General features: G+C 43.4%; 1 protein-coding gene across 5 annotated transcripts in view; it reads right to left on the bottom strand.

Annotated features, from left to right (window-relative positions):
- fbxo38 (F-box protein 38) overlaps positions 1-24,725 on the bottom strand; it is a 189,429-nt gene that overhangs the window by 50,444 nt on the left and 114,260 nt on the right. For 4 of the 5 annotated variants that reach the window (XM_036130053.1, XM_036130055.1, XM_036130052.1 and 1 more), the window contains 6 exons: positions 21,894-22,074; positions 8,248-8,427; positions 7,471-7,626; positions 3,530-4,216; positions 1,659-1,759; positions 907-1,009 (listed from right to left, as the gene is read on the bottom strand). In XM_036130053.1, coding sequence (XP_035985946.1) covers positions 907-1,009; positions 1,659-1,759; positions 3,530-4,216; positions 7,471-7,626; positions 8,248-8,427; positions 21,894-22,074 — 1,408 coding nt within the window. The remainder of the gene's footprint in view (positions 1-906; positions 1,010-1,658; positions 1,760-3,529; positions 4,217-7,470; positions 7,627-8,247; positions 8,428-21,893; positions 22,075-24,725) is intronic. The other variant, XM_036130054.1, reaches the window with a different exon arrangement.

The raw sequence follows: 24,725 nt of genomic DNA, 5'->3' as shown, positions 1-24,725 counted from the left end.
TCTGTGAAGCTGTGGACACTGCTGCCTGCGGTTCCACGTACTCTCACTCCGGGCCGTTAGCTCCTGGCATCATCTGCACCCCTGTTTCTGCGCAGTCCTGCCCCGCTGGTTACATCATCCATCATCCTTTCAATAAAAACTCTCAACTTTTAGTCCCATGTGTGTGGTTCTGAGTTCATCAGTAAACAAAGCTTTGCCTGGACTCTGCTGTTGTTTTGGGCTGAGACCTGTGTTGCCAGACACAGCAAAAATAATCAATTTGACTGAAAGATATTTCTCGTTAGCCCGTATATTCCCAGGGCCGCAGACGTCATGTCACATTACGTACCACACTTGCTTATTGTGCAAAGTCAATTTGAACCAACTCTGGCAGTTTTAAAATATGCATCAACAATTCCTTTCAGCTTAAGAGCCTTAGTGTCATCATAGATAGCCCTCTCCTTCACTTTCCACATCTGTAACATCACCTGGTTAAATTACTTTCATCTTTGCAGCATCAAGCAAGTTCCTCCTTTACACTTTTGCCAAACTGGTTCACAGTCCACTCACCTTTGGACTTTACCATTTTAACTCCCTCCCTGTCCCCACAAAAACACTCAAACAGCAACTAGTACAAAAGACAGCAGCTCGCATCATTACATCAATTCCAATTGATGGAAATCCTTCGCAGCAACGGAGAACTTTAATCCATGGATTATGAAACTCATAATTAAAGTAGGCCTCATTTGGTAGACAAATACTTGTGTAGTTTATATTTGAAATTATTTGGAGAAACAAAACTGAACAAATGAAACAAATTATATTGATAAAGAAATGGAGTATTGCCATAAAGGTTTAAAATAAATAAAATTTATATATAGCACTTATATATAGCACATCAGTTTGTGGTCACTTTCTCTTAGTTACCATGAATGAACATCATCTTGGGACAGTCTTTGAGGACCAGGTCAGTAATTCCACAGTTGGTCAGAGTGATGCCCACCAGGTTCTTACTCTTCAGGGACAAAACCTGACCAAGAAAAGTATGTCAAGAATGAATGTATATACATTAGACCAAATGCAGCTTACTTTATCTAAACAAACAATGTCATGTTTGGGGTGAATCACCCAAATAAATGTCAAAGGGTAACCTGTGCAGGTAGGCTACATGTATGTGGCTTTTTCTCAGTGGAATGAAAACATCATCATACAATCCATGAGGGATGGGTGTTTATGTATGTATGTGATCTTCATTGCTGCATATTCCATATTATAAGAGACTTTGGGCTGGCTTCTTTTTCCCCAACAGCACCCTTTTTCTGGTTATTGCACCATACAACATGAGCCATTAGCCAGCCTGCCAAGAGCAGCTGAATCGCTTCAGAATTAAAAGCCTCAATAAAAGCAGTGGCTGTGGAGTGATTAAAAACGCAAGAAAGCCGAGCATGAGCACATGGTTTAGAGGGTCAACAGAGAGAAACAAAGTCAAATAAAATAGGCAATTGATCAGAAAATACAGCATCATGGGTTTCAAGATTAAGAACAGAGGGACCTTGTGATAAAACCAAGTCCAGTGTATGCCCACATTTCTGAGCAGGACCATTTACAGACTGAGTAAAACCAAATCCAAAAAGTCATTCACTAAAGGCTTCTTATTACAACAAACACTATGTCTGTACCTGTACGTGATCATCCTCAGTGACTGGGTCTGATGTGCTGGTTGATTTGTCAACCATCCGTTTTCTCTTTACTTTTACTCGAGGCCTAGCTTTTGAAAGATCTATAAGAGGCAAAGATATTATATCCGTTAGCCAAAATGTAACCATTACTTGAGAATTAAGGGGGTTGGGGAGGGGGGGGGGGGGGGGGGGGGGGGGCAAACAGAAATATTTTTTAGTTTGCAAATTATTTGCCATTACGTCACAGGTTTTAAAATACGCTTACATCATCTGCGATTGGAACTGTGGCGTATCTGCATTTGGGGCCAGGCCCCACCAGATGTCACTGTGGAGCTCTATGTTCACAATAATCAGTGGGACATGATTGTTCTTTATAGAGGCATATTGTAAAAAAGACAGATTCTCTTACCAATTAAATTCTGTAATAAACATCTGTGTCTATATATCTAAGTCTGCCAGATTGCTGACAAGCTTGGTAGGCTTAAACCTTATGAGGCGCCTTGATATCGGGGCCGGCCCACCAACGTTTGTTTAAACCATGGACATCTGAAATCGCAGTGCACATGCCCAAAACGCTCTCAGTATACAGCCGTGGAGCACAAATCCTCAAGCCCCAAGCTCGGATGGTCCAATCAAAATACTTGAATTGCACATGTTATGTTTAGGTTCTGCCGGATAGCGTGCGACCATCTGGGCAAGGCAAATTTATTTATATAGCACATTTCAGTACAAGGACAATGAAAAGTGCTTTATATGATTAATACATTGGAAAATAAAAATAGAATAAAAGCAACTAGACAAACTGTTGGAATAAAATATAGAAAATGTAAGCAAACTAGGAAAATTGAAACTAAAAGTTGTCCTTGCTGTCTCACTAAAGGATTGATGTGATTCTTCTGTTCAATAAATGAACAATATGAGTCAGCCTTTATTTATAATTCTATGTATAACAATTAAATTACATTTAGCTTATATAAAATGTATTTTCTAGTATGTTGTTTATGCCAATTTATCTGTTTAATTAAAATTGATCCAAGTCAGGTTGTGTGCACCACAAAAAAAAAAAAGTTGCTGCTAATAGGTGTTAGGTTTTTGTACCACACTTAACTTATTTTGCCAGAGACGCCACATGATCAGAATGTTGTTCACAGACTTTAATTCACCAAAACTTTTTTTTTTAGTCATTTTATCTAGTTGCTTTGAATCATTTTAATTTAAGTTATTAAAAACCAAAACTGGATTTATCAGACCTTTAAAGGGGGTTTCTAAATTACATTTCACCTTATTTTTGAAAGTAAGCACTTTTATCTTATTTTTTTATTATTTTTACCTGTGTGTTTAACAGCATGCTTCTATTTGCCTTTAACTTTGCTGCTCTTTTATCACGGCTAATTGGGAGGAACGAAGGCATCACTCAGGGTGCTCACGCTAATGATGAATCTACCTAGGCTCTATAATTAGGTATGGAGTAGCACAGTATTAGCTTGGGCTAATTTTCATCGCTGCGTTTGGGTACTATAATATACTTAGATTGTGTGAATGTTGCGAGTGTGGGTGGGTGAATGTGGCTCTAGTATAAAAGGGCTTTGAGTGATCAGCAGCACTTAAATACTGCTGTACAATTTCAGCCCATTCGCATTTAGTCAGTCAGGGCTTCAAAGGTGTTCACAAAACCTGCTTGCTGCTTAAAACAGTATTAAAAATGTTGTTTTAAAGAATACAAAAATAAACAACAAATTGTGGAGCTATGAGGTCTCCTACAAAAAAAACATAATACATCAGAGAGAGGAACAGTGTAATCAGTTTGGTGGGAACAAAACAAGAAATACTCTTAAGTTGAGTTCAAAGGAAGTCATAGATTTGAAACTCACCATCACCTGATTCAGATTCTAAACACTCCATAGAGGTGTGCGTGCAAGATCTTGTTAAAGGCCGTCTTGGAACAAAGTCCCTTGAGCCCTTATTATGCTGGGAACAAATAACAGATGTTAACCCAGCATTGGTTAGTTGTCTGCCTCTGTGTCTTTCCTGTAGCGTCGACGACCCAGTAGAAGCACAGGCTGAAGTCAGGTTATCCACAATGATGGGACCAGAACTCTTCTCTTTCTCACTTGTGAAACTGTCCCCTTTCTGTGTGCCAGACTTGGCATAGTCATTGGTCCTATTGCATGGAGTAGATCTTTTAGTGGTTGGTTTGGTGTTCCTGTCAGTTAACTTCCCAAATCTATCTGTATGTCCAGAGTGAGCCGTGCCAGCTCCTACCATACTCAAAGATCCAATTATAGGCCTTGTTCTGCTGCTTGACGCTGCCCCGGTACTGCCAGTGCTTTGTACTGACCCACTGTCTGCTCCTTGTCTTACAGTGGCCCCAACAATCTCAGAGGTCCTTTCTTTACTGCCAGATCTCCTGCAGTTCTCTGCAGCAGCCTTTATGTCTGCCTTAATCTGTTCGCTGGTTACCTGACAGCTCTTCTCACAGGTGCTCTGTGACACTTGAGCATTTCCCGGATCAGAGAAAGCAATGCTGTTGCATCGTCGTAGGGGAGTCTTTCCTTTACCTGGATGAAAGAAAGCATGCACACAAACTTAGTTCTTATTACAGTAATGGAGAAATATGGGCAGAATAAGACCGAAATATTTAAGTTGACAAACGTGCCTTTGTTACCGTATTTTTTGGACTATAAGGCACACTTAAAATCATTACATTTTCTCTAAAACATCTTATAATCCGGTGCGCCTTATATATGATTAAAGTTGTGCTTATTGACGGATTTCATGTGGTACAGTGCACTCACAAAAATGTAAAAATGTGCAAGTACGACTCTGGTAAGCAAAGAAGTCACTCCACTCAATGGATATTCGGAGCATTACAGTACACTTTGTCACTACCTTATCGGACCCACGAGCAGTCTAAAAGACTGCCTGACTGTAATATCGAAACTAGAAGTGCATTTATGTAAAGGCCCCCATATACTTGGGCGTATTTCACTCTGTGGAGGTCCGCGCGTACTGGAGCCATACTCAAAGCAGAGTCTGCGTGGACTTTGCGTAGACTCTGCTTTGATACTTGCAGAGCTCAATTTTTACGACCGCGTACGCGGTGTCACACTAAACTTCTCGGCCAAAAGAAGTCTTTACATTACACTGTTATATATATATATATATATATATATATATATATATATATATATATATATATATATATATATATGTAGATGGGAGCCTGCTGGAAAAGAAATGGTTCTAGGAGCTTAGCTAGCAAATCACACATTTTACCATCTGTGTAAAAGTGTAAGAATTGTAGGAATTTGTCACAAGTGAAAGCAATGATACGCTTGACTATGAAGGGTAAAATGTTCATGGAGAGTCAGCACAGAGTCCACCAAAGTCACAGTATGCGCCCAGTACGCCCGAGTATGTGGGAGCCTTTAGGCAGTCCGTGGCCTGAGTACACGTTAGCAACAATAAACCTAGTAAGTTAATTCAATATAAAAGTTACGTTTATTTTGGCCTAATGTTAAAAACAGAGCAGTGTAGTCCCAACAGAGACGGATAGCTCTCTCTCTCTGGAGAGACCTGTGTACATAAAGGGGCAGAGTACTATTACATACATGGGAAGAATACTTAGAGTGAATTATAATTCGGCGCGCTTTATGTGTGGACAGACACACTTAGACGCGTTAATTCACAGACAATGCGGGTGAAGTGTCTTGCCTAAGGACAAAGACAGTCAGAGCAGGGGATCGAACCGGCAACCCGCCAATTGCAAGACAAACCCCCTAACCTCTGTGCCACTGTCGCTCAATTTTATCCCACTTTGTAATCCAGGGTGGTATACATGTGCAAAATCAGTGGCTCTCCTCCCTGCTCTCTTGAGGCACAGTTCCACCAGCCCGCCCTACTCGGCTCTCCACGCTCTGATTATTTTCGGCCACTTTAGTGATTCCATCAGCCTACAAAGACCTGGTATAGGCAAAAACCTTGGGAGAGAGAGATAGAAAAGGACGGGCGAAGCCTTTTAGCTTGCGAAAGTCAGGCCTCTCAGCCGAGGGAGCTTCCAGGGTTTCCCCAGTGTCCAAGGTCTGAATAGTGGTCAAAAATCCCAAACTATACCGCTGCTCTCTCCGGCTGTTTTCATCCACTGAGTAAAAATCTTTTACCTCACCCATGGAAAGGCGAGGCGAACAGTCTGGAATACCAAATCACAATCCACACGCAACAACAGTAAACAGGAAGTGACGCAATATGCCTTATTGCAATCTCAGGAGGTGAAGAGTTTGAAGTAGTACATAACATATAGTTTACACAAGCCTAGAGGGCCCTCTTGCGGCTATAGGTGGTACTGTTAACTGGTTCATGTTGGTCAATATGAATTTCCATTTAAAACTGATATATGTCGCACCTGACTACAAGTCGCAGAAACGGCCAAGCTATGAAAAGAAAGTGTGACTTATAGTCCGAAAAATATGGTATATACTGGCTAAAAAAAAAAAAAAAAAAAAAAAAAAGGTCACATACTAACTGTCATGGCTGGCTTAATGTATTTAGCCCACATGCAGAAGCACACTCGGGAGAGACAGGTACGTTTTTATAGGTTTATTAAAGAACCAGGAAACAGGGGAAATTCTGCCTCAGCAGAGGCAGTGTCTGGCAGCGGTCAGGGATCAGGAAACAGGGTCAATCACACTCAGTGGATGGAGAGCCGTCTGGGGAGGAAGCAGTGGGGACTCAGCGCCAGTTGTGTGATGGTGGCCACAGGTGTCCGAGAGACCAGTGGGTCGAAGGTGGGGCCGGGTCCGAGCAGCACCGGGGAATCCAGAGGACCAGTACGGCGAGAGGAACCAGATGATAGCGGATGAGACGAACTCCAAGCGGAGAATGATAATGCGTGGAGCAACTGTCACAACTGACTTTACTGAGTCACGAGAGGGAGTGGGCTGTCATGAGGAGGTACCACAAACGTTAACAATCCGGCGTCCTCTCGCCGTCTGCGTGGTGTTTAAGTAGTGCCACCCGATGCTGCTCAACTGCCCGCAGGTGTGGGCTCCGCCCACCAGTAAACCCCGAACACCTGTGGAAAAAATCTGAGGCAGCAGAGCCGGCAGCAAGCTGCACAGCCCTGCTAGCTGAGTCCTGACACTAACATTGCGTTGGACCGCCTTTAGCTTTGATTACAGCAAACATTCACTGTGGAATTGTTTCTGCAATGCCACAAGATTTTTTTTCCACCCAGTGTTCCATTAATTTTTCACCAAGATCTTGCATTGATAATGGGAGAGTCCGTCCGCTGCACAAAGCCTTCTCCAGCACATCCCAATGATTCTCAACGAGGTAAAGGTCTGGACACTGTGGTGGCTAATCCATGTGAAAAAATGATGTCTCATGCTGCCTGAACCAGTCAATTACAATTCGAGCTCATGCTGCCTAAAGCAGTCAATCACAATTCGAGCTCATGCTGCCTGAACCAGTCAATCACAATACAAGCTCATGCTGCCTGAACCAGTCAATCACAATTCGAGCTCATGCTGGCTGAACCAGTCAATCACAATTCGAGCCCGATGAATCCTGGCATATGCCCATGCCATTAGGCAATGGAAAAATGTTGAGCTAAATACAGGGTAGGGACAGGGGCTAACATGTCGTAGTTGCCCTATTAGTGACCTTAATAGTCCTATTAGTGTGATTATTCTGACAACAATTTATAAGCTGCTACTTCTAACTATGTCCAGAACAAAAGTTTTTCACAACTCAAGAAGCCTTGTTTCCTTCTACTTAAGCACTTTGGTGTGTGTGGTCTGTGATGTGCTCACACCTTTTGCACAGGAAGCTGGCTCCTGCACACAGATAGGTGGTATCAGCCGTGAAACAAGACCTTCCTCTTCCTCACTATCAGAGTCTGAGACAACAAGTGGAAGTTTAGGAGCGACAGCACCAGGTACTTTATGCTGCTGGTTTAAACCGCTGGGGCCTAGAGTTGGAAGAACAAAATATATCAGAAATTATTAAAATATAAGTTAAACTTTTGAGATACATAAACACAAGCACTTTTAAAGCAGCGCTGTGTAACCTTTAGCCACTTGGGGTGCTAGACCTGTAACCTCCAGTTTTATTACCCTGATGGCCACTGAATACACTGCACTGTGGCAAAATTAAACAATCTCCCTCCGTGTTTTGGAATCTGATATCAGACCACTTTGAATTCAGCAGACTGTGGAGTCATTGAGTTACTAGTAAAAAAAAAGCTACATTCGCCCCTTTAGATCAAATCCAACATCAGAGCACCAAAAATATGTCTGATCAGTTAAGTGTCACAGTTGTTTTGTTGTGTCTGAGCTCAGACTGCCGTAACCTAGAATGGGCCGTGTGACCCATTCAACAACGGAGCTGACCCTCTCAAGTTACATAGGCGAGTTTCAGAGAAGGACAACTTGCACAGAGCATTCATGGACTCTGGCAGTGGTGTATGTATATTCATCTGAAAAATTATTTTATATATCTCAACTTAAGCTAATGCTTGGCTCAAAACATACACAGTGCTGCTTTAAGTACAATATTATAGTTTTCATATCCAAGGAAAATTGTTCTGAACCTGGTTGTTCCTCATCAGGAGGTTGTGATGTTCCAGCTTGACAAATGTTTTTTATTCCCATTCTCCCTTCTGTTTCTTTCAGGTCTAAATGAGGCTCAATTTCAATTTTCTCCTCCTCATATACAACCTCGTCTGCTTCATCTTCATCTTCTTCCTGCAATCCATTTATTTCGAGTGGCTCTAGTGGAAGAAACAGACAGAATTATTATTCCTTGTGTCTACTGCATTGTGGGCAAGCTAAGTATTTTTTATTTATGTCTGATATAGAGATATACAGACAGACAGAAAGAGAGACAGACAGAAATGGACAGATCAGAATAGATAGACACGAACAGACACATGGGATAGTTATGGGACTTTTCCATTGGGTCTGTCTATCCCGCACTACTCCACTTGCCCTGCCTGAGTGCTGCTCCACTGTACCGCTTTTGGTTTTTAACAGACCGAATAATGTGGTAGCTTTAAGCCCCACCTTCGTTTTGCTCCCTGCTGCTATTAAGCATTACTGAAGAAATATGTGAGTAACGATAAAAAAAAGACGGCTCACCCGCTACTACCATCTAATGTAGAACAGATTACTAGATCAATGTGTGCTTCTGTGCTTTTTTGTTTCTCTTGTTGTGTCTCTGTTCTGTCTTCTGTAACCCCAGTCGGTCGAGGCAGATGACCGTTCATACTGAGCCCGGTTCTGCCGGAGGTTTTTTTTCCCGTTAATGGGTGGTTTTTCTTCCCACTGTCGCTTCATGCTTGCTCAGTATGAGGGATTGCAGCAAAGCCATGTACAATGCAGATGACTCTTCCTGTGGCTCTACGGTTCCCCAGGAGTGAATGCTGCTTGTCGGGACTTTGATGCAATCAACTGGTTTCCTTATATAGGACATTTTTGACCAATCTGTATAATCTGACCCAATCTGTATAATATGATTGAACTTGACTTTGTAAAGTGCCTTGAGATGACATGTTTCATGATTTGGCGCTATATAAATAAAATTGAATTGAATTGAATTGAATTGAATATAGGAAATTTTTGACCAATCTGTATAATCTGACCCAATCTGTATAATATGATTGAACTTGACTTTGGAAAGTGCCTTGAGATGACATGTTTCATGAATTGGCGCTATATAAATAAAATTGAATTGAATTGAATAAATAAAAATATAAAGAATATATAAATAATGTAAATGTGAAAATGTCTTGAATTTTTTTATGGATAAAATAATCCACCGGGTAGATATCTGGATCATAGATCAGGTTCTGACATGTCTCTTTTGCTCTCTCTCCCTCTGTGTGTGTGTGTGTATGTGTGCACGCCTGTGTGAGAGAGAGAGGAAGGAGACGAAAAAAGTGGAGAGGGAAGGAAAGGCTGATTTATCCCAAGCTGGTAAAATTCTGTTAAAATTTTGGGCTTTTTGTATAGGCTGGATATTGGGTATTTACATTACACTGCGCTGACTCAGAAGTGTTCTTTAGGTTAGATCCACTATCAACAGCAGAGCAGCAAAGCTCCAGAAGCACTGGGACAAGTAGCGGAATGGGCTCCCCAGCAGCGGCTGCTGAGAGAGTTCTGCCCTGCGTCGTCAATGCAATAGTTAATCCAGTGTTTCCCTCTCCGTAGTATTGAGTCTGCGACTGAGTTGAAATTTTTCCCCCTTGTTCCACTGTCAGCTGGCTGGCTGTGCGCAGCTAAAGCTTATCGCTGACTAGCAGTCTGCTCATGTAAGAGTTCTACTCGACAACCACCGTACTGCCACCTGAGTAGGGTCTAAAACAAACCCAGCTGGGTAAGGAAAAAATCTATTCGAAAAAAACTTAAAGCGCATAGTGTGGAGCAGAGTACAGGCCAGTGGTGTCCGTGGAAAAGTCTCATAAGTTAGTTGGGTGTGACATGACAAATACTTGTCCTGAAAATGTCTGGTACAGCCCTCTACCGAATCAATAAAGCAATGTTTCACACCTGAACTCAAGAGGACAATGCAACATTTTGTAGCTCAACTTTAAAAGTGACACTAAAACAGAACAGTGAAGACTCCAACCTTTAACTGAAGTCAGCTATACGTGAACATTCATGTTTCTTTGGGAACTACATTAAAGGAGGAGAGGTGGACTCAACCAAAACTTTATGTTAGCAAACCACATTTTCTAACAGCAATAAAGTATGTAACTTGCTCTGCAACTGAATTGCTTCACCAAAACAATGAGCCGTATGTAACTCAAAGTTAACTTCACAGATGCTGGAGAAAAACTGACTCTGTAGCATCCAATTAGCCCAAACTCCTTAAATGCTATAATACACAAGTCAGAGGAATCTTGATAAGCGATTTTCCAACAGCTGCCCATGCTGCATTCAGGTATAACTAAGGAACTAGATTTATAATAGGAAACCAACCTCAAAGTATGATTTCAAGATGTTATTCCCAAATATGGGCAAAGTCTTGTTTATAAATTTCAAAGCATCAACATTGACCGTTTTCAACTGATTTTATTTTACGACTTAACTATTCAGGTATTGGCTAATAAATAAATGTTTAATTTTATAGTCCCACAAAGGGGAACTTTATCTCTGAGTTAAACCTATCTTTTAGGGAGCAGTGAGCTTCCAGATTGAGTGGCGCCCAGGAGCAATTTGGGTCTTGCTCAGGGACCCTGCGGGGGTTGAACCAGGTTCTTGAAGCTTCTGGAAAGTCCACTGCTCTAACCACAAGGCCAACACTCCCCCACTATTTTAACCATTGTAAAAAAAAAAAAAAATCTCCAATCAGTTTTAAACTTTACACTTTTTTCAGATTTATAAATTATAAAACATATTTATAATATATAATATTAATAATACAATACATGGTTTCCTTGAATGAAGTTGTTGTGCAATCAAGCCATGAGACTAAAGTTTAAAGCTACTGAAATGTGAGACGTTTACAGGCCCCCAGGGGACTGCCTCTCACAGCAGCAGGGCTTACTGTATAAAGACTAGCTGCCCAGGTTTATCACCCTCTTTCGCCCGCTTCCCTAGCAGCATTGGGGAGAACACTCATCTCCCTCTGTGGAGTGGAGGATCCGACTGGTGTCAGAGAACCGCCACATATGCAGGTTGGATCGAAGTTAAGTCTGCAGTCTATCTTCTGCGTAATCAGACACCGGAGTAAAGAATCCATCTATGCTCAAACCAGCCTTGTGATTTTTCTCAGCTGTCACAGGAAAGCTTAGTACAACGCAGCCTCCAGAGAACAAACATAGCCATGTCAGGAAAAGCCGTGCAGAGAGCCCACGCTGCAACCCCTTTTACAGGCCCGAGTGCAGCCCATAGGAGCCTCCGTAAAAGCATTGCAGGCCGGGGGTTCACAAGGAGTTTCTGTTTAGCTAGCTGCCTGTCGCTGCTCAGATAACAAACTTTACCTTACAGTAGGTTTGGTAGAGAAATAAACAGGGAAAGTTTAGAATGGTTTACTTAACGTGTTTTCATAGTGTTTTTTAAAATGCTTGGAGCTAGCAGGCATAGTTCCCACTAGCTTCTTTAAAACCATGCTTTGCTGATGTGATTCGAGTGTGTTTACGGTTATACCAAACTTTATTTCCATAAGGGTTTTATTCACTGATGGGATATTAATGTTTGTGTTGTTTGGTTCGGTCATTACAACAAAATAAAACTAAAAAGTATTTTTAAATTACTGCAGAATGTCCACTAGCATAGTGCTACTTGCTTCCCGGATAACATGTTGATTGAAATATAGTGTTAATTCATATAAATAGCATTCTGTTGTGGTGTTCTCTGGATGTTCATTTATTTCAGTTAGTAATTTTTTTTAACTTGGAGACGTTGTCACTGCTTTTTTCTATACGAGTTTGCTGTTAAAAGAATGTCAGAGCTCGAATCACCCTTTCAACTATTGTCCTAATATCAGCTGTTTGGGCTGATATTCATGGGACAACACCTAACAGACCGTGAGTTATTTATTAAACATTAAAACAGTATGTAATGGCACAACAAAGTGTACAGAAAAACCTACGGAATCACAATTTTTGTTTAACTTTGTTTAACGCACCTCCATCTCTCTGATAGATATATATATATATATATATATATATATATATATATATATATATATATATATATATATATATATATATATACACACACACACACACACCAGTAACATGCAGTCAGGGGAGGCAAGTGAGGCCAGGCCTCACTTGTCATCATGGAAAGAAAGAAAATATATAATTATGATAACATAATACAGATTTTGATACACTCAGTCATTTGTAATAAAAGTTCTTTTTTATCTAATTTCCTCATTTTTTAATCATTCTATTTAAAATCACAGACTTTTGGCTATTTTTCATGTAAATCGTTGGTTAGCGAAGCTGGTGAGGCCGCAGCGAGCTTGGCCTCCCCTGGGATTGCCAGATCCCATGTTAACTACGCTGGCTTACATTCTGTGAATGCATCTCTCTGTCTCTAGATAATACATTCAATTGTTCAAACAGTTATGAACTGATTTTCCACAATTTAATATATGTGGATTACAAACTGTGTGCAGGTAACATGTTTTCGTGCTGCTGGGCGATTATAAAAGGCAAAGCACTGGTTGTAGGTGAGGCCGGCAGTTCCTTGGCCTCTAGGCAGGGGGCGCTCAAGGGGCACCGCTCGTGATCCCAAAACAGTAGAGTGACAGCAAGTTATGGATGTTTTATTAGCGAGTTATGCTAATCAAGTAAAGCACTAAAAATACTCTAAACATACAGCTGGAACAGGACTGATCAAGAAAGGCTTTCCTCCCTGGCAGTGAGCTCCATTGAGACTGAGAGACTTTTAAAACTGAAAAAGATAAAGAGAAGTTTTACCGGAAAGTGACCGATATTTTTGTTCAGAAAGAGCGCCACATGGACTTAATTTATAAAAAGAGGTAAGACAGCGATAATTATTCATGTTTTGTTTTTGTAATGAAAGGTGCGTAATGTGTGTTATATTTTTAGAATGTCTTATAAATGCAGAAATCCATCATAACTCATAACTGTTACCAATCAAATGACAAATAATTTTGTTTTATTTTTTTCCATCAAAGAATCAATATTTTTCCATGTATCTTGGTGAATTTATTTGGCTCAATCAGTCTCCTTCAACATTTTGCAATGAGTCTACTCTGTACAGTGTATATATTTGTAAATCTGACTCCGATGACGTCAGTGCCTCACCAGCTATGAACCCTACCGCACGTCACAGATCCATCCATCCATCCATCCATCCATCCATTCATACATACGTACCTACCAAAAGTTTGGACACACCTTCTCATTCAAAGAGTTTTCTTTATTTTCATGACTATGAAAATTGTCAATTCACACTGAAGGCATCAAAACTATGAATTAACACATGTTTCCACATGTGTTATATACTGAACAAAAGTGTGAAACAACTGAAAATATGTCTTATATTCTAAGTTCTTCAAAGTAGCCACCTTTTGCTTTGATTACTGCTTTGCACACTCTTGGCATTCTCTTGATGAGCTTCAAGAGGTAGTCACCTAAAATGGTCTTCCAACAGTCTTGAAGGAGTTCCCAGAGATGGCTAGCACTTGTTGGCCCTTTTGCCTTCACTCTGCGGTCCAGCTCACCCCAAACCATCTTGATTGGGTTCAGGTCCGGTGATTGTGGAGGCCAGGTCATCTGGCGCAGCACCCCATCGCTCTCCTCCTTGGTCAAATAGCCTTGGTCAAATAGCCTGAAGGTGTGTTTGGGGTCATTGTCCTGTTGAAAAATAAATTATGGTCCAACTAAACACAAACCGGATGGAATAGCATGCTGTGGTAGCCATGGTGGTTCAGTATGCCTTCAATTTTGAATAAATCCCCAACAGTGTCACCAGCAAAGCACCCCCACACCATCACACCACCTCCTCCATGCTTCATGGTGGGAACCAGGCATGTAGAGTCCATCCGTTCACCTTTTCTGCGTCGCAAAAAGACACGATGGTTGGAACCAAAGATCTCAAATTTGGACTCATTAGACGAAAGCACAGATTTCCACTGGTCTAATGTCCATTCCTTGTGTTCTTTAGCCCAAGCAAGTCTCTTCTGCTTGTTGCCTGTCCTTAGCAGTGGTTTCCTAGCAGCTATTTTACCATGAAGGCCTGATTCACACAGTCTCCTCTTAACAGTTGTTCTAGAGATGTGTCTGCTGCTAGAACTCTATGTGGCATTGAGGCTGGTGACTCGGATGAACTTATCCTCCGTAGCAGAGGTGATTCTTGGTCTTCCTTTTCTCATGTGAGCCAGTTTATTTGTAGCGCTTGATGGTTTTTGCAACTACACTTGGGGACACTATCAAAGTTTTCCCGATTTTTCGGACTTACTGCCCTTCATTTCTTAAAGTAATGAGGGCCACTCGTTTTTCTTTACTTAGCTGCTTTTTTCTTGCCATAACACAAATTCTAACAGTCTATTCAGTAGGACTATCAGCTATGTATCCACCTGACTTCTGCACAACACAACTGATGGTCCCAACCTCTACTTCCGGCTGCGCTTCCGGGCAGCGGCTAGGCTTACAGCTCCGTTACAACTCGTGGATATTTTCATAAAAAATGCCGCCAAACTCGCTGGAAACCACTCATCTACCCAGCCGATCAGTGCACGATCGCCAGCGCCTGCTGGAGTTACGGTCATGTAGTGTTTTTGGACTTATAACCACTTCTACGCTCGATTGTTTACGCGGTTTCGGCATACTACGGGGACCAGTCCCGGAGGCCTGTGAGGCGGCTTACTCGACGAGCAGCTCACGCCGGTGGAGAGCAAAGCGGAAGCGATGTAGCCGGCCGAAGAAGCGCGGATGCCGCAGAGGCTTAGCAGCTAAGCTAAAGGCTAACCCATTCAGATCGCCGCTCCCATCCATCCTGCTGTCCAACGTCCGCTCACTGGACAACAAAATAGACCATTTCTAACTCAAGCTCTCTTCAAAGGAGTTCAGGGACTGCTGCGCTCTGATTCTGACCGAGACATGGCTCAACTCAACAATCCCAGACAACACCGTTAGCCTGGAGGGGCTAGCTACTTTCCGTGCCGACAGAAACAAGGAACTCAGCGGTAAGACCCGGGGAGGCGGACTCTGCGTTTACATCAATAACAACTGGTGTAATGATGCTAGAATAGTCACAAGTTTTTGCTCTCCGGACATCGAGCTTATGATTATTAGCTGCAGACCTTTTTATCTGCCTAGAGAGTTCACCGTCGTTATTATCACTGCGGTTTACGTGTCTCCCAGCACAAACACAAAAGAGGCTATGAGTGTCCTCTATCGGACTATCTCTGAGATGCAATCTGCACACATGGAGGGCGTTTTCATTATTGCTGGGGATTTTAACGAGGCAAATATGAAAACTGTTCTCCCTCATTTCTACCAACATGTGGTTTTTGCAACTCGGAGAGAGAACACTCTAGACCGGGTTTACACAAACATTAAAAGGTGCATTCAGGGCAGCCCCCCGCCCCCACCTGGGCTCCTCAGACCACATCTCTGTTATGCTATTTCCTGGATACAGGCCCCTGCTGATCAGAGCTAAACCTACAGTGAGGCAGGTGAGGGTGTGGACTAAGGGAGCAATGGAAGCACTCCAGGACTGTTTTGAGTGCTCCGACTGGAACATGTTCAAAGCTGTAGCAACATATGACAACAAGATCGACGTTGATGAGTATGCCATGACTGCGTCAGCCTACATCAACAAATGCATTGAGGACGTCAGCACCACCAAGACCATTATCACCTGAGTCAACCAACGACCCTGGATTACTGTGGAGGTCCGTCAAGCTCTAAAAGCTCGGAACTCAGCCTTCAAGTCTGACAAGGAGGCTCTGAGGACAGCGAGAGCCAACTTGAACCGTGCCATCAGGCTAGCAAAGCGGAAACACAGTCAGAAAATCCAGGAGCTTTTCCATAACGCCAGCAACACCAGGAGCATGTGGAAAGGCAATCACTGAATACAACACGCCCTCACCCCCGGTGGGTGAAGTTGATGCTGACTTTCTTAATGGACTAAACAACTTCTTTGGGAGGTTTGAGGCAGTAAACAGCACTCCAGCGGTAAAGGCTGTCCCCCATCAGGAAGAGGAGATGCTCTGCCTTGACACAGAAGACTCTAAGGAGAGTAAATCCGCGGAGTGCCCCAGGCCCGGACAACGTACCTGGGCGGGTTCTCAAGGAGTGTGCAGGTCAGCTGGCTGGTGTCCTCACAGACATTTTTAACACCTCGCTGGAGCAAGCCACAGTGCCAACATGCTTCAAGTCTGCCTCCATCATTCCGGTGCCAAAGAAACCTCAAGTCACCTGTTCCAACGACTACCGGCCTGTTGCACTGACTCCCATCATTCAGAAGTGCTTTGAAAGGCTGGTGAAAGAACACATAGTCTCCAGTCCCCCCCAACACTCCTACTGGCGAAACCGCTCCACTGAGGACGCCATCTCCTCCGCTCTTCACCTGAGCCTGACACACCTGGAGGAGAAGAACACGCACGTGCGGATGCTGTTCCTGGACTTCTGCTCAGCGTTTAACACCCTCATCCCACAGCATCTGGTGGGAAAACTGGAACATCTGGGCTTCAGCACACCTCTTCGCAACTGGCTGCTAGACTTCCTCACCAACAGACCTCAGTCAGTCAGGGTTGGACAGAACACCTCTGATGTCATCACCCTCAGCAAGGGCTCCCCTCAGGGCTGCGTCCTGAGCCCCCTGCTGTTCACCCTGATGACTCATGAGTGCGTCCCCAGGTTCACCACCAATCACATCGTCAACGTTGGTGGGCCTGATCAGAGACGACAACGACTAGGACTACAGAGAGGAGGTGGAGAAGCTGGTGCAGAGACAACAGCCTGATCCTTAACGTGGAGAAGACAAAGAAGATCATCGTCAAATAATTCAAATAATTCTCTTTCACAAGTAATTAGAATACTAGAATCTTTCTCTAAAGTATCAGATTACTCTTTAAACTGGTCTAAATCTACGGTACTGTCAATTAATTGCTCTCTTGAAAACTCCCTAGATTTACAAATGCAATCAGGAAATATTAAATATTTAGGTATTACTGTGTCGTCTAAATTATTGGATTTACTTAAACTTAACCATGCCCCACTTTTAAACAGGATAGAAGAGGACCTTAAAAGATGGAAATCGCTTCCAATCTCACTTATGGGTAGGGTAGCTTCAATAAAAATGATGGTCCTACCTAGAATTAATTATTTATTTTCAATGATCCCAATAAACCATCATCCAACTGTTTTAAATCTCTAGACTCTGCCATTTCTAAATTTCTTTGGAAAGATAAACCCCCACGTATTAGCTTAAAGACAATACAGAAGACTAAAGACAGAGGAGGATTAGATTTGCCTAACTTCCATAACTATTACTTAGCAAATAGGCTACAATACATCTCTAAATGGATAAAAAATAGTCATCTAGATGAGCCTTGGTTAGATATAGAACAGGAAATGTGCAATAATATCATGATTTCAGATTTGCCGTTTATTAGCTTAAATATAAAATGGCATACATGCTTCAAAAATATCAGCATTAGTTTTACTCTGACAGCATGGTGGGAGTTCCTTAAAATGACAAAGTCATCCCTTATCCCATGCAGTCGTACACCTATCTGGAATAACCCTGATATCCTACAAAATAATAAAATGATAAACTTTACATACTGGAAGAATAAAGGTATTAAATATCTGGAACATCTACTTGACGGAACCGAGTTCATAAATTTTGCTAAACTAAATATGCAATATGGCATTAGTAAAAATAAATTATTGAAATATGAACAACTTAAATCATTAATTAGAAATAAATATAAGAATATTAATGGTGGTTTACAAATCCTAACTAATATATTAGAGTTCCTGGATTTAACAACCCCACCCCAAACTACTGTCTAAAGCATACAGGACACTGACTAAAATAGATGATTCAATATCTCTTCCTATTATGAAATGGTAAAAGGATTTATCAGTCACCTTTGAACAAAACTTCTGGGCTCAGATAGGTCTAAGAACTTTCAAATTGACTAGAAACACTAACTTACAACTAATACAATACAAAATCCTTCACAGAGTACACTACACAGGACAAAGATTATTCAAGATGGGTTTGGCACAATCTAATATCTGTCCACCCTGCATAGGCAATCATCCTGATAATTATATTCATGCATTATGGTTATGCACACCAGTCCAGAGGTTCTGGACACAGATATGTAAGGATTTATCAAAGTGCCTGAGCTGTAAAATTACACCTTCCCCATCAGTTTGCTTGCTCTGTAATTTTGAGGAAAGTCCTCTGGAAAAAGAAATAGTTTACATGGTTTTCACTGCATTATGTATCGCAAAGAAAACTATCCTCATGAATTAAAAAAAGTAAAGAAAATCTCAGCATCAATCAGTATGGAGATCTTTTGTTGGATCATATTAATCTTGAGACAGCATCTGCATCCACATCTGATTGGTCTCTTTGGGCTCCTCTGATCAACACCATCACTTAGTGGAGGGATTCCTGGGGCTCTGGGGGCGCTTGGAGTGGGGCGCCTGGTGGGTCTGACACCAGGGTCTGTTGCCCCCATCTGGGAAGGGCTTGGGAGGCCTACGGGCGGCCTACAGCAACCGCTTGCGGCGCTCTTGGGGAGCTGCGTGGTGACGGACGTGGGTTACTGACCTGGTAGCTGTGATGCCGTTGGGTGGGTCTGGGGGCCTGGGGTCCCTGGGGTGCGCGCCGCCCTCGGGCGGGGCCTCGGGGGTTCCGGTTCCAGGGGGTGTGCCGCTTTTGGTGTGGGCCGGCGCGCGCCCGGGTGTCCTCCCCTCTGGTGCGCTGGGGGGCCTCGGGGCCTGTTGAGCTGGTAGGGGGGCATGGTCATTAACATCTCAGGGCAGATGCTCTTTTCCTTCATTGGATAGGCACTCTGCTAGTGGGGGGAGGGGGAAGGAGGGGGAGTAGGGACTTACCAAGTCTGGATATCTACTGTCGAATGTATGGTGAGTTGTTTGAATGTTAGTGTTGGGGATGGATTAAATCTACGGGTGGGGGGGGGGGATGGAGGTTCTGGTGGGCTTGTGTCCGGCCCCTGTCCCGGTCCTGGTCCGTGTCATCTCCCGGTGCAGGTTTCGCTTGGGGGGTGGGGTTTGGGATGGCTCAAGTGGGCTGGCTGGCCAGGGTCCCCCCTCTTATTTATTTATTAACTTTTTTTGGGGGGGGTGGGGTGGGGTTGGGGGTAAAGCCAGTAGGCTTGGTGGGTGGGCTGGGGGGGTTGAGGTGTTGGTCCTGGTGGGTGGTTGGCTGGCGGGCCCTGCGGCCTCTCCCTGGCCCCCGGGCTACGGTGGTGCCGCTGGCGAGGCCCCCTTCTCTGGGTGGGGCTTTCGGGGAGCTGGGGTGCCTATTGGAGTCAGTAGGGGAGCTGGCTCCCTGGGATGGCTTCCCAGTCCTTTGCTCCCTATCCCCGGACTCCTTCCTCTGCCTGCTCCATCACGCCGCCACACATGTATGTCCTTGGGGAGGGGGCGTTACTGGAGGTTGCCACTTTCTGGTGACGCCCCTTTCCCCAATTTTATCATACATCTTAGACACTTTTTCTCGGGGTCGTCTCTCCTCTTTCTTTGGGGGTGGGTGGGGGGGGGGGGTTGCAGATATCCTGTGTCGGCCCCTCCTGGGCGCCCTGCTTTAGGGGCCCCTTTGGGAGTCCGGGGTTATGGGTCCCCTGACTCCTGCCTCTGTACTCGGGGAAGGCGGGCCTTTGGTTCTCCACAACCACTATCGAGCTATTTCCTTCTGGATAATTTTCACCTAAACTAGTGCACTCACACAAACTCCCACAAGTGCTGGAAAGCTTATAATTTATTTATTTATGTTCTTTCACTTTCTTTTTTCAGGTATCACATTACACATGTCAGCTTAAATAATAATACATATGATTTAGCAATGGCATCTAGGTGTTATTCGATTGTATCTGTTGCTTTATGTCTGTTGGTTGTGCTGTTCTTTTTGCATCTCTCTTTCCAGGTGATGGAGCAGACGGAGAACGTTTATCACCCTCTCCCTTTTATCTCTTCTTTCTTTCACCTCTTCTCTTTTTTTTCTCTCTCTTCTTGTTCTTCCTTTACTCTCCCATTGTAGTGCCCATATAATTTGAAATTCTCCCTGCAGGAATCACAATAAAGCTATTTACAGGCATAAATCAAGCGGAGCACTATGGCGAAAGCTGTTCGCTCCACTTGTAAAAGCAAAATCTGTTGAGCTCTATCTGGCATTGAGACATCAATTCCTATTGCCACATTGCTAGACAGGACACTGAAAAAAAAAAAAAGAAGATCATTGTCGACTTCAGGAACAACCGGCCTCACCACGCTCCACTGCTCATCAACAGCTCAGCTGTGGAGGTGGTCAGCAGCACCAAATTCCTGGGGGTGCACATCACAGACAACCTCAGCTGGTCTGTGAACACCACGTCACTGGTGAAGAGGGCACAGAAGCGACTGTACTTCCTGTGGAGGACGAGGAGAGCCCACCTGCCCCCGCCCATCCTCACAACCTTCTACAGAAGCACCATAGAGATCATTCTTACCAGCTGTCTTTCTGTGTGGTGTTAATGCTGCAGTGCCTCCGACTGGAAGAATGTGAGGAGAGTGGTGAGGACAGCAGAAGAGATCATAGGGGCTCCTCCTCTTCCCTCCATTAAGGACATTTCATCCCAGCGCTGCCTGGCCCGAGTCCGTAACATCACCAGGGACCCCTCAAACCCCCACCATGGATTGTTCTCCCTGCTGCCCTCTGGGAAGAGGTTCCGCAACATCCGCTGCAAGTCCACCAGGTTCTGCAAAAGCTTTTTCCCTGTCGCCATCAGACTGTTTAACTGCTGAAGCTATAAACTGGACTCTGTACCACATTCGCATATTTGCACATTTGTATCATCGCACCCTTATCCAGCATTACAGATGCTGCTGAACTCTGAGCCTCTAAAATTGCACAAAATTGCACATACAAATGGTTTTTAAGAAATACTCACCTGTACACTGGGATCGCACACTGTCTCTTTGTCCTGCATTGTTTACATTTCAATTGTTGTACTGTTAAATCACTGCTGCACTTTACCCTGTAACTTTATCTTATCCTGTAATCTACTGCAATTCACTGTAAATTTCAAGCTGTATGCAAATGAAATTTTGTTGTGTATGCACTCTGTGCATACAAAATGACAAATAAAGTTGTCTAAGTCAAAGTCATTTATAAGGCAAGACATCCTGACAGGGGACACCTGTGAAGTGAAAACTATTTCAGGTGACCTGAAATGGTTGAAAATACCTCTTGAAGCTCATCAAGAGAATGGCAACAGTGTGCAAAGCAGTAATCAAAGCAATAGGTGGCTACTTTGAAAAACCTAGAATATAAGGCATATTTTCAGTTGTTTCACACTTTTTTGTTCAGTATATAATTCCACGTGATAATTCATAGTTTTGATGCCTTCAGTGTGAATCGACAATTTTCAAAGTCATGAAAATAAAGAAAACTCTTTGAATGAGAAGGTGTGTCCAAACTTTTGGTCTGTACTGTGTGTGTGTGGGGCTAAATCTGGGAGAAGATGAATGAAAGGACAAATACTGGAGGTACATCTTTTAACACTTACCATCATGCTGCTGCTGCCTTTGGTTGTTATTGATATTATTGGCAGGTGGAGGAGCAGGAGGCATGTTGGCCTCATTAGGGTGATGGTGCTGGTTATTGTCATGGCTGGCATTCTGGTTGCTTACAAGTGCAGATGACACACCAATACCAGTTCCTGCGCTCAGACCCACCCTGGCACAGCCCTAACACACAAATCAAAAGATCAACACTTAGAACAATTGCAGTAGCCATAACCAATTCAGATTATTTTCAAATTAGACTGGGATTAAAATCAGTATTTATACTGTCATGCTGGGATGGTAATTAACTAGTATATTGGAACCGCGCAACAGCAAATAGAGGTTGCACTCTGAATAGCCAGATCGCCAGTTCAGGGGGGTAGACCGTGCCGGGCACCCCCTTTAGCCCTCTCAATTTTAAATGCAGTTGAGAACAACATGGAACAACACAACATTTGAGAATAACATGGAACAACACAACATTTGAGGAGGTGGAGGTAGGCTTGGGGTCTTTTCACGCCCCTGTTCTCCGATTGCCACCCGGAGTCCGGAGCCTGGAGGAGGACGGGCCACGTGGTCCCGGGTCTTGGCTGGAGGTGGACGTTGGGTGTGGGTGATCAGCTGGGAATGGGACTGACACTTTTGCTCTCCCTTGGAATATGGGAGGGGTTTAGGAATGGAGGGCAGGGTGTGGGGGAGGTAGAACCTCAGGATTTGTGGGGTGTGCTCTGGTTGGATGACTCGTTCGGTTGTTCATCTTTGCCCCATCTCCGGGTGGATGGGCCCGTGGATCATCTAGTCTGGGATCGGGGTCTCTACTTGATGTAGAGCCCATCCCTCCATCCTGTTCTCCTTTGTTTGCTCACGCCTCCACCTGCTGGTGCGTGGTTGTCCTCGGTGTCCGGGGCTTGGAGTTCGAGCGGGCACCGGCACACTCCTGGCGGCTGCTCCATGGGACCTGGGCCCCTCTAGCTCTGTTGGGGCCCCCGCCGGGATGGGGGTGCCCCAGGGCCTCGGGTACCTAGGGCCCATTGCTGGATCCACTCCGACGTAGCTTGCTGCCGGCGGAGCCCACAGGCTCATCCCCGCATCTCCCGGGGGCTTCAGCGTTATGGCTGTTTCCTGGGGCTGCTCTTCCGTGGGATGGGGGAGGTAGCTTTCCCTCTGTTGGCCCCTGTTGAGCATTTTTCTTATGGAAAAACCTTACATACACAAGTGCATTCTCACAAACACCTGTAGGTGCTTGGATTCAGGTGCTTACAGATACACTTCTATAAAGAAACCCCTTATTATTATTATTATTATTATGTTTAGCCATTATTTTTAGCTATTATTTATCTGCAGAGCAATGGTTAATGCACAACTAATGCGCAAAAAGGTACATTGTGTGAAAGTGTGTGGTAACCAATGTGAACTTTGGACCTTCTGGGAAAATGAGCACCAGCAATGCAACGTTCTTAAATCGAAAATTCCAAAGTCCTAAACCTCGCCTAATTAAACTGAAACATAACTCAGTTCAGTTTTAACTCAAGTAACACCAAACCCGATGTACAGTTTTTCATTAATTTGAGCAGATCGGGGTAAACCTGTACAAAAAAAATTAATTTAATTTGGCCTCATACAATAATGTAATGCATCTCAAAAAATAATGGAAATAACCTCAATCAGATGTAAACTATAAACATTGCTCTGTTTCTGTTACATGTTGGTCTATGTGCCGATGTGCATCAAATGCATGTAAATTATCTAAGGGACATTCTCACTGAAAAACAAAACTGGGTTAGATCAGCAGATTAAATGTATAGTGGATGATTTTTTTGGCTCTCGGTTCCGAGGGATCATCTTGTCGATTGGTTGTCCCACATGCTAATCATTGTGACGGGCTCACGTAACACCAATATGCATCTTCGTTCCTTGCTAGTTTCCTTGTGCTGCGCGTGCACACTTCTAGTGTTTATGTATCCAGTTAGCTTTGGTTTCAGCTGTTCAATGTAGCGTCACTGCTCTCACCGTATACTTTAAAAATGGCTGAGAGTCGCAAGAAGCAAACCAACAAGTTTATGAGAAGAAGAGGAAGGCCTCAGAAGAGAGAAATAAGACCAAATTGTATTTGGGAGATTCTTTCACGTGATTGGCCTGAGTAGAACACTGCATGCCTGTAGTTATTCAAAAAGGGACTTGGGCATGTTCAATCTGTGCGTAACTGTGGAACAATAGCAGCGTTGGCACTGCTGGAGGTCATGGCTAATGGAGAAATGTGGAGGGAGAGTGTTTTCAGACATCCTGCTGACCTGCTGGCCCATGATGATGTGGGGCTTATTAGCCCGTTTAGAATGCCCAGGGAAGTTATTTTTGAACTGGCTCCAGGTTACATCAGAATGACTATCCGAGACAATCATATCCATATATATCGGTTGCATCCATGTAACATTGTTCAGGCAGTCCTCTAAACCATTGACTATTTATTTTGGTACATTTACATTATGTAACCCTGTCAGTTTAATAGACCAATATAATGATTTATCCCTTTGGGTATTATTTCATACATGCAAACAAATATTTTATTAAAAATGTTAATATTTGATTTCTTTTTGAAAGAAGTATATTTGAATTAATTTCATAATTCTTTTCTCATGAAATGAAAGGGAGTTAAGATTTCCCGAGTGTTCACTGAAGTGCACACAAATAGTGGAGGGCAAGTTTCTGGATGACTGAGGAGGATCGTCAAATGCTAAAAGCCCGGAACTCAGCCTTTAAGTCCGGTGAAGAGGAGGCACTGAGGAAAGCGAGAGCCAACTTGAACCATGCTATCAGGTTAGCGAAACTGAGCCACA

The sequence above is a fragment of the Fundulus heteroclitus genome, unplaced genomic scaffold, assembly GCF_011125445.2.
Source record: "Fundulus heteroclitus isolate FHET01 unplaced genomic scaffold, MU-UCD_Fhet_4.1 scaffold_28, whole genome shotgun sequence".
NCBI lineage: Eukaryota > Metazoa > Chordata > Actinopteri > Cyprinodontiformes > Fundulidae > Fundulus > Fundulus heteroclitus.
The sequence above is the reverse complement of the archived record's forward strand: the minus strand, read 5'-3'. Positions and strand labels throughout refer to the sequence as shown.